The sequence below is a fragment of the Cydia fagiglandana genome, chromosome 22 (genome assembly GCF_963556715.1).
Source record: "Cydia fagiglandana chromosome 22, ilCydFagi1.1, whole genome shotgun sequence".
NCBI classification, from domain to species: Eukaryota; Metazoa; Arthropoda; class Insecta; order Lepidoptera; family Tortricidae; genus Cydia; species Cydia fagiglandana.
Window position 1 is genome coordinate 4,636,347 of NC_085953.1, and position 13,913 is coordinate 4,650,259.

General features: G+C 47.2%; 1 protein-coding gene across 1 annotated transcript in view; it reads left to right on the forward strand.

The window, feature by feature from the left end:
* The window catches only part of LOC134675660 (rho GTPase-activating protein 190), an 84,382-nt gene that overhangs the window by 35,673 nt on the left and 34,796 nt on the right, over positions 1 to 13,913 (forward strand). Inside the window, exons 20-26 of the mRNA XM_063533990.1 lie at positions 1,142 to 1,297; positions 3,577 to 3,721; positions 10,589 to 10,695; positions 11,236 to 11,420; positions 12,607 to 12,754; positions 12,809 to 13,058; positions 13,113 to 13,210. Of these exons, the coding sequence (XP_063390060.1) occupies positions 1,142 to 1,297; positions 3,577 to 3,721; positions 10,589 to 10,695; positions 11,236 to 11,420; positions 12,607 to 12,754; positions 12,809 to 13,058; positions 13,113 to 13,210 (1,089 nt within the window). The remainder of the gene's footprint in view (positions 1 to 1,141; positions 1,298 to 3,576; positions 3,722 to 10,588; positions 10,696 to 11,235; positions 11,421 to 12,606; positions 12,755 to 12,808; positions 13,059 to 13,112; positions 13,211 to 13,913) is intronic.

Sequence of the window (13,913 nt, forward strand, 5' to 3'; positions counted from 1 at the left end):
CTAGAGGATTTATGACTGACATTGATACAACTATAGAATAAATATCCGAGAATTTGTGCAATGGCATGTTTAGACTGCGGGAAGGCATGGCAAAGCATGACGAGCTCTGGCTGGACCAACTCAGGCAGAAACGAAATCGCACAGCTGCTGGACCACCCCAGGAGTCGAGACACGTCTGTGATCGATGCGGCAAGAAGTGCCAATCGGCCATTGGTCTATACAGTCATCGCAGTCGATGTAGGCTGTAGACTACCTCCTCAAAATACTTTCTTGAGTCGCTGCAACTATAATTTGCAAAGATGCTGTGGCCAATGATGATGTTTCTTATACACTAAGATCGCTGAGTGAAGTTTTGTATAATATTTAAAAATAAATTACCGAATCTCAACTCATATACAGACTATAGGGAATATTACGCGAAACTCTGCGTAGGGGGCGCTACTACCACAATCCGTCACAATCTGGGGGTCTACCGCGAGACAAGAAAATCGAAATTTCGTTATCTAAACTCTCTATCACTCTTACATATTCGAGCGATAAAGAGGCAGATAAGTAAATTTCTATTTTCGCGTTTCCCGGTAACAAACCGCCTTGATGCATCAATGTCATATTTTATTGTCTGTGAAAACTTGTCAAAAACAGTTTAAGGCACACAGTATGTATAAGTTACTCTATGGTTGACTAGCTAGCTTAGTGTTGCACTCTGGCGGCAGAACATTGCAGTAATTATATATTGTATGTAGTATGCCAGTAACACAGACCAAAGATAATCTTTAAAATAAGTATTTAATAAATAAATATTATAGGACATTTTTACACAAATTGACTAAGCCCCACGGTAAGCTCGAGAAGGCTTGTGTTGTGGGTACTCAGACAACGATATATATAATATATAAATACTTAGGCCCACTTGCACCATCCCGATAACCCAGGATTAAGTGGTTAAACCGTTAACTTAGTGTCAAATTGTACTGGTAACCATGGTAACTCCAGGTTTAACCCGTTAACCTCGGGTTAGTAGAATGGTGCAAGTGGGCCTTAAATACACAGAAAAGAACCATGACTCAGGAACAAATATCTGTATCATCTCATACAAATGACTTACGTGGCCACCAAAATTATATGCTTTCCTTATTTCCAGCCTTCACTGCTCGTATATGGAGGCGGCAGTGAACGAGTTAGGCACCGAAGCCCTAACGTCCGACGCCATACAAGAGCTAGTCCGCGCCAACAGAGAGAAAGCTAGCTACGCCCATCTTTATAGAGACCTTATTGTGTGCTTTGACTCCGATATACGGTAAGATATTTTTTCTACTCCTGTACACACTACACTGTACTCCTGTTTGTCATTTAAAGGGTCGTGCACACACCTTTAAAACCCTACCTTATAGTTGTCAAGACAAGTCTTTAGTCTATTCCCCAAAAAATAATTAGTGCATACACGCAGTATCTTTTTGGCGATTTTACGATACTTCGTGTAATGACCACTTAAAAATATTGAATGAAATGCAGTGTTGCCAACCTTATTTTAAATATCATCTCTGACAAATAACTGAACCATAGACATGTTTTTTTTTTAATTTCATTCATTCTTTTCCCGCCCGTACCCTCCATTTTTGTTAAATCTTGAATTATAAAGATTTTTAAATTTTCAATTTTATTTTAAAGTAAGCGCTTGGTCGTAGAAAAAGTATTGTATGCAACGTTGTTTAACTGAGTCAAAAAATACTCGTGGCGTCTTTATTAACAATTTTCGGCTTCGCCTCAAATTGTTACTCACGCCACTCGCCTTTTTTGACCTCTCTTAAGCACTCAACCGTCCGGCCCGCGAGACTGTTTTCCTGTCAACCGTCCGGGGTTTTTTAGCGAGGCACGCCCCGCGCAGCGCATTCACAACTTTCTACAAAAATTATAACTACACTGCCATCAAAATTTTTTTAGAGCTAACTATTTAGTTAGGCTACATTGTTGCATCAAGAGAATTAGTAAATAATGCCGAAATATTCCATTAGATGGCTCTGAAATCAATTCTTTCTTCCACCCCTTTGGATACTAAGGTTCCCGCGGACGGTTAAGAGCATATTTATTTCGGATACTATGCTATCGTCGGACGGTCAAGTGGTTAAACAACGGTTGCATAAAATACTATAATTTGCTGGCTGGTGCTATCCGCCACTTGGTAGTCAATCTAGAGACCTATCAGCTCTATGCATCTTGAGTCATAATATTGTTTGTTTCAAAATTGAGTTGTAGCATCGCCCACACAGTTAACTGTACATTGGACTTTATGCCTTTTGTAATAAGGTCCACCGATGTACAGTTAGGAATGTTGCTGTTTGTACAGTCGCCATCAAATATATCGGAGCGGCCAAGGTGCTCACAAATATCTGAGCACGCCTCTATTGTCAAGGCGTTAGAGTGCTTGTTCAGATATTGTGAACACCTTGGCCGCTCCGATATATCTGATGGCGACTGTATTGTAAGGAGCACGTATCAATATACCTAAGCTAAACCATATGACTGATGAAGTAAAATAGTTTTCTTCGGATTTCTAAAACGACATGCATATAATCGCCTGTTGATATCATTGCCCTATCAGGTAAATGGTTTGTGCTATAAAGTGTTAAATGCTATAGGAGTATCGAAATGATATGGGAATTCGCCAAAACAGTCCCCAAAGATAAAAAAAGTCCCCAAAGATTTAAAAAATGTCCCCAGTCTGGGACTTTTTTTGATAAAGTAATTGATTTAGTTCCTTGAGATCGAGGAATCTAATATTTTTTATTTGTTAGCTTATACAGGGTGTTACTGACCATCGGGCTTTAAATCCAGGGCTCGATTCTACTGGCTAAACTGACCTACTTTTATTAAGGCACAACCACGAAATCCCGATTTTTTTTTTACTTTTTCATACATTTTGGCTGATCAGATGCCGACTTTTTCTATGGAAAAGCCGAAAAAATTTCCCCGATTTTAGGGTTGGTCCCATAGTAAAAGTAGCTCAGTTTGGCGAGTAAAATCAAACCCTGGAATTAAAGCCCATGGTCAGACACATATTGTATAGCTTCCACTATTATTTCTACTACTCATTTTTACTGGTATGGTGCAATCTTATCGAGCGATGACGACATAACTTTCAGCCTACTCTCGAGTGGATAGCGTAAATATTAATATTTAACAAATTAACACAAATCAGTGAAAGAATAAGGATCAAAGTCAAATGGCGTTCTAACAGTTTTAATCCTCTGTCGAAAGATGGCAGTAAATGTACTGCGGCTACATAATTTACCATGACAGTAACTCACTATCACAGACAAAACATCCTCCATACTTAGCATAGTCGCGCTACCCCCTCTGCCACGTATACGGTAATTTTACTCTATGTTCGAGTCGAAAGTGTCTTTGTGTGACGTCCGTGTCTTTGAACGGACCAATCACGGCACGGGACTTCGCTCACCTCGTCCCGCGCACCCCCGCATTTTCGGCATCATCGGTTGCATGAAATAATTGCTCTAAACTCGGTCTAGGGGATTCCTAGTCTATGCGCACTATACACTCTATTCTCTTTATCTACAGGATAATGGTGTGTATGTTCTGTGACGACCCTTACTCGCCTGAGCGTGTACTAAGTCCGCTTCTACTGCACCGAGCCTGCTTCCTGACCGGAGACCGATCCATAGTCATAGAAACCTTCTTGGGAGACTCTAAGAGGAAAGTTGAGGTGAGACTTACTCTATGATGCTACAGATATTTGGGGACGAGTTGAAAGTGAGGCTAGCGCGAAACGTGTTCGCCGCAAGCGCGCAAAAATATAGCTCCCATCCCAGTTCGCCGCATCCCACTCGCTGCGCGCTCGCCTCGCTTTCATGTCGCTCGCAAATCGCTGGTGTGATGGCGCTCTTAGAATTATAATCGCTACCCATCAAGGTCCATGATGCCTTAGATAGAAATCTGCCATCCAGAAATTCCAGAATCATGTGGTCCACGTGGGTCACGACGATAGGATTCTATGGGGCAGAATTTATTGACAGCTATTCAACTCCAATAGCGATAAATTCAATTATCGATGTTTCTCTCATGTACTAGTGATCGCTCCAAGTTTTGTTTGTAAAAATAATTTTTAATTCAAAGTATTGACATGAAACAAACTAATAACTAAGTTCCCGTTTTCTTTATTTTAAAGGGATTTTTGAAACTTCACTTATCGTAATTTTTTTAAATCTAGCGGTCATATAAAATAGGCTTTGTGTAAACTTTATCATCGACCCCGAAATAATACTACAAATAATATACATTTACAAAAGAAACTGGAGGCTGTCACTAGTATAAGGGAAACGATATCGATAATTGAGTTTATTGATATAGGAAATCCTTAGCTGTCAATAAATTTTGCCCCATAGAATCCTATGTTTGGTCACGGCTATCAGGCGGTCTAGCATAAGTTGCGTTCTCGCGCGCAAGTCCATACTTGAAGTCGCGCTAGATGTATAGAGTCGAGCGCGAGAACGCAACTCATGCTAGACCTACAGCACTGAGCAGAAGTGCTTCGGTCTTCTCAGTGCCGATATTCGTGACGGAGAAGAATTGTAATACATACATTTATTATGTGTTCCGTACTCCACATCGGATATCTTCATTGAGAGAGTAACGCGATCGTTGACCAATGATGCCGCTAGCGTCTATGTAGTCGCTCCGCCCCACGCCGTGACGTAGTTCCGCTTCCACTTCCTGCGAACCGTTGCTCGCTTCCCGCCACTCGCCACCGCCTTCACATTGTTTCGTCGACCGTCTTGACCGATGGTCCGCAAATATTTTTTGCGTATATTTTTGCAGCATGGTGCTTTAACATTTCCGATCCAAAGCTCGGTCGATTAAATAGTGAGATATGGCAGAGATCGCCACTATTAGTCTTTTGGCGGTCTCGCGATCGAAGTCATCGAACGGTGCTTTTCGATTCTACCCACTTTTTTCTTGCTAAATTAATTTTCACATTCCATGCTGCTAAAATCGTTACCGTTAACTCGCATTTTCGAGATCGAAGTAGGAAGTGCGTCAGTGGTTTTTGTTAACAAGTGGTAACAAGTCGCTCCGCATCGGAGAGGGAACGTGCGGTCATCGTGCCTGCGGCGGCGGCGGCGGCGCCCGGGCGGCGCGGCGGCGGACGGCCTGCGCGCGCCGCTGCCGGGTGCCGCGCTTCGCTGATAAGGAGGTTTGGATTGTCTCGAACCATCCGGTGAGCCAGTTTAAGATATTCTAATTTTATTGGCGTTCAGAAGTTACTTCGTCACTCGCGGAGGGTTCTCAGGCAGTAGCCTGGGAGTACCTCGTGTTGTTAGTTGCGGCGCGCCCGGGGCGCCCCGTCCCCCGGCGCGGGGGCGCGGGCCCGGCGCCCACCCCCGCCCGCGCGCGCCGCGTCTTCTGCTGTCGTCCAAGGTGACTCCGAGACACCGCGACGCTGCGGGCCACGGTGGACGCCTCCAGTCCGCAGGACTCGGAGAGACGTCACACGCCCGCTCCTGTTGCTGCAGTCGCGGTGCGGACGCCTCCAGTCCGCGGGACTCCGAGAGACGTCACACGCCCGCTCCTGTTGCTGTAGTCGCGGTGCGGACGCCTCCAGTCCGCGGGACTCCGAGAGACGTCACTCGCCCGCTCTTGTTGCTGCAGTCGCGGTGCGGACGCCTCCAGTCCGCGGGACTCCGAGAGACGTCACACGCCCGCTCCTGTTGCTGCAGTCGCGGTGCGGACGCCTCCAGTCCGCGGGAGAGAGCCCGCTCCTGTTGCTGCAGTCGCGGTGCGGACGCCTCCAGTCCGCGGGACTCCGAGAGACGTCACACGCCCGCTCCTGTTGCTGCAGTCGCGGTGCGGACGCCTGTCGCGGTGCGGACGCCTCCAGTCCGCGGGACTCCGAGAGACGTCACACGCCCGCTCCTGTTGCTACGCCCGCTCCTATTGCTGCAGTTGCGGTGCGGACGCTTCCAGTCCAGCGGGACTCCGAGAGATCCGCGTGGCTCTGCGAGACGTCACACGGCCGCTCCTGCAGCTGCGGGCGCATCGCGGGTGGATCGCGCCAAGGTGAAGGCGGACCGCTTCTGCGTCCCGACTGCTCGAGCGGAAGGAAGGTAAGTTACGTGTAAGCAGTGGAAATGCTACGAGTACAGCGACGATCGCCGCGTTGGTTGCCGGCCGTCATGACGTCGCTGGTGACCTACGCGCCGGTGTGGCCACCACGATGGCACCGCCGAGGGCAACAGCGTCGCCGTGATGATGCGTGCAACTACGAGCCTAGCCATCGGCGCCTCCCGTGCCGGTAACGTCCGTCACGCGCACCGGCGCCTGTCGAGCTGGCCGCCACGACGGCGCCTCTCGCACCTGAGCCTGGCGACGGTGGCCGCCATGATGGCGCCGCCCGCTCGATGACACCGCCTGCCCCCCCAGGCTGGCCGCCACGATGGCGCCTCTCGCATTACGCATCGACGCGGTGGCGGCGGCTGCCACAATGGCGCTGCCCGCCACGATGATGCCGCCCGCCACGATGGCACCACCACCTGCGCACTGGCGCCTCTCGAGCTGGCCGCCACGATGGCGCCTCTCGCCTCACAGCAGTGCCTCCCAGACCAGCCAGCCAGACGGCGACCGCCTCATGCACCGGTGCCTCCCGAGCTGGCCGCCACGATGGCGCCTCTCGCCGCACGCACCGGCGCCTCCCGAGCCGGTGGCGGCGGCCGCCACGATGGAGCCGCCCGCCTCACGCGACAACGCCTCTAGAGCGGGCCGCCACTATGGGTCCTCGCCTCACGCACCAGCGCTTCCCGAACCAGTGGCGGCCGCCATGAACCGCCCGGCCTCAGGCACGATGGCGCCCCTAGCTTCACGCACCGGCGCCTCCCGAGCGGCGGCGGTTGCCACAATCACGCCGATGCTGCCCACCGATGCTGCAACTACGACGATGTCGTCCCTTGCTCGCTGGGCGCCACAGTATCAGTTTTGTCCTGTCCACATGGTTCCATTGAGGTACGCAGGCGCCTATAGCTATGGTGCAGGTATAGGTATGGTATGGTACAGCACGAACAGACCGCTAAGCTCTTGGTTTCGGTTAAAGAATCCTCCGGCGACGGCAGACAAGGTCGTAAAGAGCCCCGTCCTAGCGCGGCTCGACTGCCCGGAGTTGAAAGCGGTAAGATATGTCGATACTCAGAGGAAAATACGTCGTGTTCCCGGGCTTCATAAAGGTGCTGATCGACTTCGCTGTGTCGCTTCGAAGCTCCTACGACTTCTCGAGGCCATGGAGTGGTCCAACCAGAGGACAGCTAGCGACAAGGCCCTGTGCGACCGCTCGAAACCGAGGTGAAAGGCATCGAAAAGGTCTGCAGACTTCACATAATTATCTCTGCTTGCTCGCGCTCTCCAGCTTAAGTTCCGTCTTACAAAGACGAACTCGTGCGAAAAGCCATAATAAACAAAATGGGACAAATAAACCCGCTGCGCCTGAACAAGCTTGAGTTTCCGGTGCTAAGAGAAAGGGGCCAGGAGGACTCCAGCAGTTTCCATCTGTCTGTATTCGACTTTATCGAAACAGTTTTGTTACGCAAAGCGCCAAAATCGATTTAAGACTTGATTTCATCAGTTCGATTTCCTTAAAAGCATGCTACTAACTCGATGCCCTATACTAACTCGATATAGGGTGTCTCTTCGGATAAAGCGAATTAGACCATCACGCTCCTAGACATCACGTGGGACACGCGGCACAACACACCGATTGAAAGTTTTCTTTTTCGCGACATACAGGCCTGCCTTGCTGCAGAGTTTCTCGCAGAAATGAGACTCAATGCCTTCTGTTCAGTCTCAAATTCGCAAACTTTAGTTCATGGAGGAAGGTGAAGCCTTCGCAGTCCCCAGCAACACGAAGCTGCCGAAAGCCTCGCACCACTTTCTTCCTCATCTTATGCAAGCAGTCCGTTACAATCTCCAATATTGGTAGACAATGTACGAGGTAAGGCCCTTTCAGCGAAGAGTAACCGTTAACGGGCCGCATCTGCAGCGCTGACGACAGAAGTGTAAACATACAACCGCACCGGTACAGTATACATAAAACGACGGCGACACTACATCCCTTCCGTTACTACGGCTGTCGCTAAAACTGCTGATGCCAGCAGATCGTCTACAGGTCGCGCTGGTTGCTTGCTACTTGCCAGGTCGGTACAACCCCCGAGGGCAACGGTTTATCAAGAAGTCACTGCGCGCCCGAGTGGCAGCTGCGCCCAGCAGCCGCCGAGACTGTCTTCACCTGACAGGCGCCTTGTTGGCCGGCCTCCGCTTTCGAGAGCCCTCGCACTGTGCCACGGTATTTCTTAACAGACTCATTGAACTGCTACCACGACCTTTGACAGCTGCCTGTGAGACTTGGCATGGATGTCTCCACCTCCCAGCCTAGTCTGTGTACTGCGACGGCGTGATAAGGAGTCTTAAAGCAGCTGTGGTAAGCTTGCAATTTACTGGCGGTCCTAGTGAACACAACGTCAGACCGCCCTCCCTTACGAGCCAACGACCTTAAGAATGAGGCGTAGCTCCTGTCAGATAGGACGCTCCAACACCGAGCTGGCGGGATCAGGAGTGACGTCCGCTACTGGCGTGACTGGCGCATGCATATAACATGCCAAGGTCTAACGCTACGTAGCGAACGAAACGCAACTGTCACTGTCTCACTAATATGGAAGAACCGGATATTCCCGATTCCGGTACTGTGTTTGTATAGAAAACAGTAACGGGAGCCCCTAGATCGTCCCCTTGTCCAGGCTGCATGTACGGCCACAATGTAGAAACGGTCTTTATGGTGCATCAAAAATAAGATCAACTGCCAGGTACCTCTATCCAGTGAAGTAGCGAGCTATCTCAGACGTCTATTTCTATTATCCATGTTAGCTTTCAGAACGATACTCGTTCATAAGCCTCTCACAAGTGCTGTGTATGAACCACTATCGGACACTATGCCTTCTTCCAACGCCATTAATAGCGAGACCAGCGCCTCCCAAAGCACCAGCTTGGGACGCGAGACATCTACTTGCCCTAATTTAAATAGCCCTACAACGTTAGGTACGTTAGAAGAAGTACGATAGAATAGCTGCCGCACTTTTGCTGTTAGCATCAGGCAGCAGGGTCAATGACCTTACTCTACTACACTGTAGCCCGGGCAATTACATAGATAACTTTAACGCTATTATTTTGTGTCCGAAATTCGGCTCTAAACCAGATAACGTGTCTTACCGACTGGACTCTTAGAAGCTCCGGAATAAAGTATAGACCCAGTATAAGTAGGTAGTCTGGGTACGTCACCTTGCGAGAATTACACAAAATGTTAGGGGACACTTCGCTTATTTCTTTCAGCCACAGTCTCATCCAAGCCGGCCTCGCCTACGATTGCTTTTGATCCACGATGTACTTAATAACTAAATTGGCTGGAAAGCTATTCACTTAGCGATATTTTCGCTTATGTTAATTGGGAACATGACTCGCCGAGATTCTGCGGATCGGATGCGATTTCGAATGAGAATTCTCTTAAACCAGTTTCGAACCTGAGATTACAATTTCAATTCTCAATTTCCTGTAATTCACATTATAACGAGTCACTGTGATTTCATGGGTTGCAATATGGTGTATACATATTTATTCGTTCTCTGAGTTCTATGACAGTAGGTGTAGCCCTATCGCTTGCGCGCCCGCTAACTCGCCACCAGGAGATAATAAACAGGTCTCAATGAAGATATCCGATGTGGAGTACGGAACACATAATATAAAAATTTTACCTTCCAATAAAATTATTATTATGTTTCCTATCCACATCGGATATCTGAGTAATGCCTTCCTGGCAGGCTACTAGGCTACTTTTATGCCGACGGTACTTCTCCTCAACAATGACATGGCGGTGGCGAGTGGCGGGAAGCGAGCAACGGTTCGCAGGAAGTGGAAGCGGAACTACGTCACGGCGTGGGGCGGAGCGACTACATAGACGCTAGCGGCATCATTGGTCAACGATCGCGTTACTCTCTCAATGAAGATATCCGATGTGGATAGGAAACATAATAATAATTTTATTGGAAGGTAAAATTTTTATATTTTGTTTGTTAAGGTGGGTTTAGATCAAACTAACAAAGAGCTAGAACCAGAGCAGAGCATTCATTCTTGATGATGAATTGTATTTTTATAATTTTCAAAAGTTTGTTCCCACACACACCTGGCATTTTGGTAGGCTTATATCATTAGAAGACATTTTTCTTGAGACCAATCCATAATTACAACGATAGGTCAACTCCCTCGAGCACTAGAACCCTTTGAAGAAACTGCTTCCCGAAGCGAGCACGTCCGAACACGAGAGAACGCTCTAGGCGGCTGTTCGCACGCTCGTCCGTCTTTTACACCAAGCGAGCGAGCATTCTTAGAATCTTCGCAAAATAAGGACGAACAACGAAATAATGCTCTGTCTCTGTTTACACACAACAAACTTGGCAGAGTGGGGATAAAATGAGCATTCGCTCGTTTGGTCTAAACCCACCTTTAAATATACTCGTAAACAACAAGTGTGTATTTATTGCAGGTTATAATTTCGAGTTTTCACGGAGCGACGCAGTTTAGAGAGGAGTTGATACACGGGTTTATATTGATCTATTCGGCCAAGAGAAAAGCTAGCTTAGCGACATTGAAGTAAGTAAACCACTTTAAAAGATATCATGGGTTAACTGTTTCTTTGATTTTATGTGTAAACTCTAATAATCGAGTTAGACAGCTAAATAAGATGGCAAGTACGGCTCCATATTTATTTGTATTAACAATTTGTCAATCAACTTTGACAGCTAGAGTTACCTCATAATTTTTCGCCGTTCCATTACCCACACTGTTAGAGTTAGACCGTAAAAAGTCTGCAGCGATTTTGATAGCCCACGCGGTGCAAGTGTCATTTTAAACGTCAAACTTCTAAGAAATTATGACGTATAAATAACACTTACATTGCGTGGGCTATCAAATCCGCTGTGTAGACTTTTATTGGTGCGACTATATAACTGTCGGTAAACCTTATTACAAAAGGCATAAGGTCCACCGATGGACAGTAAAGAGTGTTGCTGTTTGTACAGGGCCATCTACCTTAGCTGTCAAATTTGAAGCATGAATTTGTCTTACACTTTACATCCTGTACGATCAATGAATCTTTGACAGTACTAAATGAACGTATATTTGTTTCCACAGCGCCTTTTCAATGAACATACCAAACCTACCAATACAAATGGTAGCAGTAACGGACGGTGGAGGTTCCGCGGCCAACGCGTTTTTCGGTACTGATCTCGGCCACGCGCTTATTACGGAAGGCAACGCTACTGCGGACCGGCTCGCAGCTCACTTCACTACGTACACTAGCAGTGCTGAGAATAAATGTAAGTATCTTATAATGAAAATTATAATGGTAGTCGTTTTCAAGGTTTTCGATGGTTGTGATTCCGGTGTCTCTTTTTTTAATGAGGTTGGTATTAGTTTTCGTTGTTTTTGTTGGCGTACCAACGCAAACTTGTTAATACAAATGGTAGCAGTAACGGACGGTGGAGGTTCCGCGGCCAACGCGTTCTTCGGTACCGATTTAGGACATGCGCTCATCACGGAAGGCAACGCTACTGCGGACCGGCTCGCTGCCCACTTTACTACGTACACTAGCAGTGCCGAGAATAAATGTAAGTATTTTATAATAAAAAAATATCTTGGTAGTCGTTTTCGAGGTTTTCGATGGTTGTGATTCCGGCGTCTCTTTTTTTAATGAGGTTGGTATTAGTTTTCGTTGTTTCTGTTGGCGTACCAACGCAAACACGTTAATACAAATGGTAGCAGTAACGGACGGTGGAGGTTCTGCGGCCAACGCGTTCTTCGGCACTGAAGGCAACGCTACTGCGGACCGGCTCGCTGCCCACTTCACGACGTATACTAGCAGTGCTGAGAATAAATTTAAGTATCTTATAATGAAAATTATCTTGGTAGTCGTTTTCAAGGTTTTCGGTGTAAGTGATTTGGATTATGAAGACTACAAAAAGAGCGTCTGGTTTTTAAATATAGGTCAGTGTTTTCGTTGTTCTTGTTGGCGTGTCTTATCAAAAATGCCAATACAAATGGTATTTAGCATTAGCGGATGGCAGTGGTTTCTTTGGCACCGATTTATTAGGCAATGCACTTACCACTGAAGGCAACGCTACTGCGGACCGACTCGCCGCTCACTTCACTACATATACTAGCAGTGCTGAAAATAAATGCAAAGTATATTTTACCGTAAAAGTCATCATGGTTGTCGTTTTCAGAGTGTTCGGTGGCCGTGATATTGGTTATAAAGATTATACATATAAAGACTTATTAGGTTCCGCCGCTAATACTAGTGGCGCTAATCCGGAATGAATAATTTCTAATAGCGCTCTTAAACTTCTTCTATATGGTGTTTAGCAGTAATTTATAACGTAGTCATTTTGAAGTTGGTTAATTTGTGTATGATATGTATTTCGCGGTTTAACCAAATTGACGTAACATCCAGAAGTGGGATACCGCGAAGTATCCTACTCCACTAACGGACTCTTTACTTTTCAGCTGCGTTCTACACGCCGTTCTTCAAAGAAGTGTGGGAGAAGAAAGGGGAAATCGAGCGCGCATTCCGCATGGAACAACCTCACAACCTGCCCGACGTCGCCACAGCCCGCCCTGCGACGTCGCAGCATCGTCAAGCCGGCTATCACAGGTATGCGCGCTGTACATGTCTATCATCACAGACTACACAGACACCGCATTATAGATCGAGCGCGCGTTCCGCATGGAACAACCTCACAACCTGCCCGACGTCGCCACAGCCCGCCCTGCGACGTCGCAGCATCGTCAAGCCGGCTATCACAGGTATGCTCGCTGTACATGTCTATCATCACAGACTACACAGACACCGCATTATAGATCGAGCTCGCGTTCCGTATGGAACAACCTCACAACCTGCCCGACGTCGCCACAGCCCGCCCTGCGACGTCGCAGCATCGTCCAGCCGGCTATCACAGGTAAGCTCGCTGTACATGTCTATCATCACAGACTACACAGACACCGCATTATAGATCGAGCGCGCGTTCCGCATGGAACAACCTCACAACCTGCCCGACGTCGCCACAGCCCGCCCTGCGACGTCGCAGCATCGTCAAGCCGGCTATCACAGGTATGCTCGCTGTACATGTCTATCATCACAGACTACACAGACACCGCATTATAGATCGAGCGCGCGTTCCGCATGGAACAACCTCACGACCTGCCCGACGTCGCCACAGCCCGCCCTGCGACGTCGCAGCATCGTCAAGTCGGCTATCACAGGTATGCTCGGACTGTACTACACGGACACCGCATTATAGATCGAGCGCGCGTACGGATTATTTGCTAAAAGTCGGCCTCGAAATACATTTTGAATTCCTTTGCTAAACTTTTGCAATGTTTGAAAATGATGGGTTAATAAAGATTTCAAACTGCTGTGTGAAATATATTGGAACATAATCAATTGTCTCCCATAACGGGGCCCTTTAACTTCTTTAAATAGATTGGTTCATATCTTTTCACGCCACTGTTCGGAAATGTGGCAATAGATGGTCTAAAACCAAGCTGGAAAGTAGGCAATAGCTGTACCACCTGAACCACCACTACTACAATGTTTCATTGTTATCATCATCTGTCATTGGTGACAGTTCGCTACAGCAATGAGTATCATTTAAAACATAAAAAACAATAAAAGGTCTTTTTTTGCGCAACTTTTTCCTTCAAAAATAAAATTAGGTTATTTATAGAAACCAATTTTTTGTTTAAAAAAAAAGAAATGACAAAACCATTCACTTCATTTTTTTTTAACAATTATCCATTCAGTTCACACTTAA